At 62.0% G+C, this 2,619-nt stretch overlaps 1 protein-coding gene across 1 annotated transcript in view; it reads left to right on the top strand.

Moving 5' to 3' along the window:
• The window catches only part of PIEZO1 (piezo type mechanosensitive ion channel component 1), a 64,286-nt gene that overhangs the window by 48,335 nt on the left and 13,332 nt on the right, over positions 1–2,619 (top strand). The window contains 7 exon segments of the mRNA XM_006927128.3: positions 191–291; positions 462–622; positions 765–941; positions 1,539–1,664; positions 1,769–1,969; positions 2,493–2,610; positions 2,613–2,619. The exon segment at positions 2,613–2,619 is cut by the window's right edge and continues 71 nt beyond it. Of these exon segments, the coding sequence (XP_006927190.1) occupies positions 191–291; positions 462–622; positions 765–941; positions 1,539–1,664; positions 1,769–1,969; positions 2,493–2,610; positions 2,613–2,619 (891 nt within the window).

Genomic DNA, 2,619 nt, shown 5'->3' with positions numbered 1-2,619 from the left:
TGCTGGATGTTTTTTCCAACCCAGTGGAGGCTCGGGGGTGGAATGTCAACTGGGATGCATGCTCTGACCCAGCAGCTGCAGCACAAACACGGGTCACCAAGCAGAGGCAGGAGGGGGTGCAGGCAGAATTTGTCAGCCCCCGTAGGACAGGAGCACAGGTAGGAATTGACACCTTGGGGCCCTGTCCTAGGCAGGACGCGGTGAGTGGGACCCCACTATTGCAGCAGGAGGAGGAGGAGGCCCCCCGTGATGAGGGGCTGGGCACAGCTGGCCTCCACCAGGCCCCAGAAGGTAAGTCAGGAGGGGTTGAGTGTGGACCCAGAGAGGTGAGTGTGGGGTACCAAGGAGCCGGGCCACTGGGTCCCCTGTGGATGAGCCCCAGAGCCTTGTCTCTGTGGAACAGAATAGCCCCAGGCCCCGAGTCCCTGTCCCTTCTTACTGCCTGTCCCCCACCCCAACAGTTGCAGCCAACAAGTGGGGCCTGGTGGCAGAGCGACTGCTGGATCTCTCCGCCAGTTTCTGGAGCGTCCTCACTCGCCTGCAGGTGTTCGTGCGGCGCCTGCTGGAGCTGCACGTCTTCAAGCTGGTGGCTCTGTACACTGTTTGGGTGGCCCTGAAGGAGGTGAGTGTGGGACACACACCTTCCTATTCTGCAGTGGGGTTACTCAGGGCACCTCGCTGGCCTCTCTGGATCTTGGGGGCTCCCAGGGGAGGGAACTGCCCCACCTTCCTGGCTCAGCCCCACCTGTTCCACCTGCCACCAGGTGTCAGTAATGAACCTCTTGCTGGTCGTGCTCTGGGCCTTCGCTCTGCCCTACCCCCGCTTCAGGCCCATGGCCTCCTGCCTGTCCACGGTATGGACCTGCATCATCATCGTGTGCAAGATGCTCTACCAGCTCAAGGTCGTCAGCCCCCATGAGTACTCCAGCAACTGCACCGAGGTACCGCCACCAGGCACCACATCCCTGAGCCTCGCAAGTCTCCTGCACCTCGGGAGCCGAAGGGGCTCCTTCTTCAGCTCAGAGTGAGGGACAGATGCAGAGGGCCATCCTTAGGGCCAGGGGCTTCCTGGAGGAGGTGTACTTCAACCTGGTCTACAGAGGACACACTCCCTATGCCAAGGTGTCTGGGTTAGAGAAATGTCCTGACGTGGCAGACGCCCTGCTGAAATAGAGGTCATGACGTGAGGTGACACCGAGGCCAGGTGTCTCCTGGGGTGAAGGGAGTAGAGCCTGAGCCAGGCCTGGGAGGGGAGAGGCCACTCAGCGCAGCCCCTACCCAGAGTTTTCTTTTCACTCACCCCTCGGCCTCTGCCTGCAGCCTCCCCAGCCCCAGTCACTCTGTCCCCTTCCCTATTAAGGTGGGTTGGAGGCTGACAGCACCCTCATGTCCCTGGCCAGAGGCAGCTGTGGTCTGGCCAGACCTGTTCTGGAGCTGTGGTTGGAGCAGGGGCCCAGGCCAGGGTCAATGGCCCCTGGGGCCAGCGTCCAGTTACTAGCATCCAGGGAGCCGATGTTAATGCTGCCCGTGTCCCCCAGCCCCTCCCCAATAGCACCAACCTGCAGAAGATGGAGATCAACCAGTCTTTGCTGTACCGAGGGCCCGTTGACCCGGCCAACTGGTTTGGGGTGCGGAAGGGCTTCCCGAACCTAGGCTACATCCAGGTGAGGGCAGCGCCAAGGGGTCAGGCAAGGGTGGGATCAAGGGGGCTAGGGGAACATATGTGTGGGGGCAGGGGCCAAAGGGGCCTGACCATCCCCCTCCCCAGAACCACCTGCAGATTCTGCTGCTGCTGGTGTTCGAGTCCATTGTGTACCGGCGCCAGGAGCACCACCGCCGGCAGCACCAGCTGGCCCCACTGCCTGCCCAGGCCGTCTGCATCGATGGCACCCGTCAGCAGCTGGACCGGGACCTGCTCAGCTGTGTCAAATATTTCGTCAACTTCTTCTTCTACAAATTTGGGCTGGAGGTGAGGCCAGGCGTCAACCTTCACCCTTTCTCCCCAGGCAGGGCTCAGCAACTTGGGGACCCACGCCACCCTCTGTAGGGCCTTGGCTGAGCATCTGCAATGTGCTGGGGACACGGGACCTATCACCAGGGGTGCAGGGTTCTCCTGGGTAAGGTAGCCCTGTAGAGCGAGGTCTGGGGGCCAGGACTCAGACTAGAGCCTGGGTCAGAGTCGAGACTCTGCCTCTAGCCTCAGATTTTCCCCTGCACGGTGGAGACACGTCCAACCTCTCCATCCCTCCAGGAGGAGGATGTGAGCTGCCATGGGCTTGGGCTGCAGGGTCCCACTCTGTGCATGAAACCCTAGTGCAGTGAGGCACAGGGTGCTCTGCTCCCAGCCTGCCTGACCGCCCCGTGCTGCCTGTGGCCCTCTGAGCCAACCTGCTGGGCCCGAGGCTGCCTGCAGGCAGGACCGGGAAGGTCCCTTCCACCAGCTCCTTCCGTCTTTCATCCTCATCTCCTCCTCTCCACTCTGCCACCCCCAGATCTGCTTCCTGATGGCCGTGAATGTGATTGGGCAGCGCATGAACTTCATGGTCATCCTACACGGCTGCTGGCTGGTGGCCATCCTCACCCGCCGGCGCCGCAGGGCCATTGCACGTCTGGCCCAAA

The sequence above is a fragment of the Pteropus alecto genome, unplaced genomic scaffold (assembly GCF_000325575.1).
Source record: "Pteropus alecto unplaced genomic scaffold, ASM32557v1 scaffold7, whole genome shotgun sequence".
Taxonomy (NCBI): Eukaryota; Metazoa; Chordata; class Mammalia; order Chiroptera; family Pteropodidae; genus Pteropus; species Pteropus alecto.
Note: the sequence above shows the minus strand (reverse complement) of the source record. Positions and strands in the feature narration are given on the sequence as shown.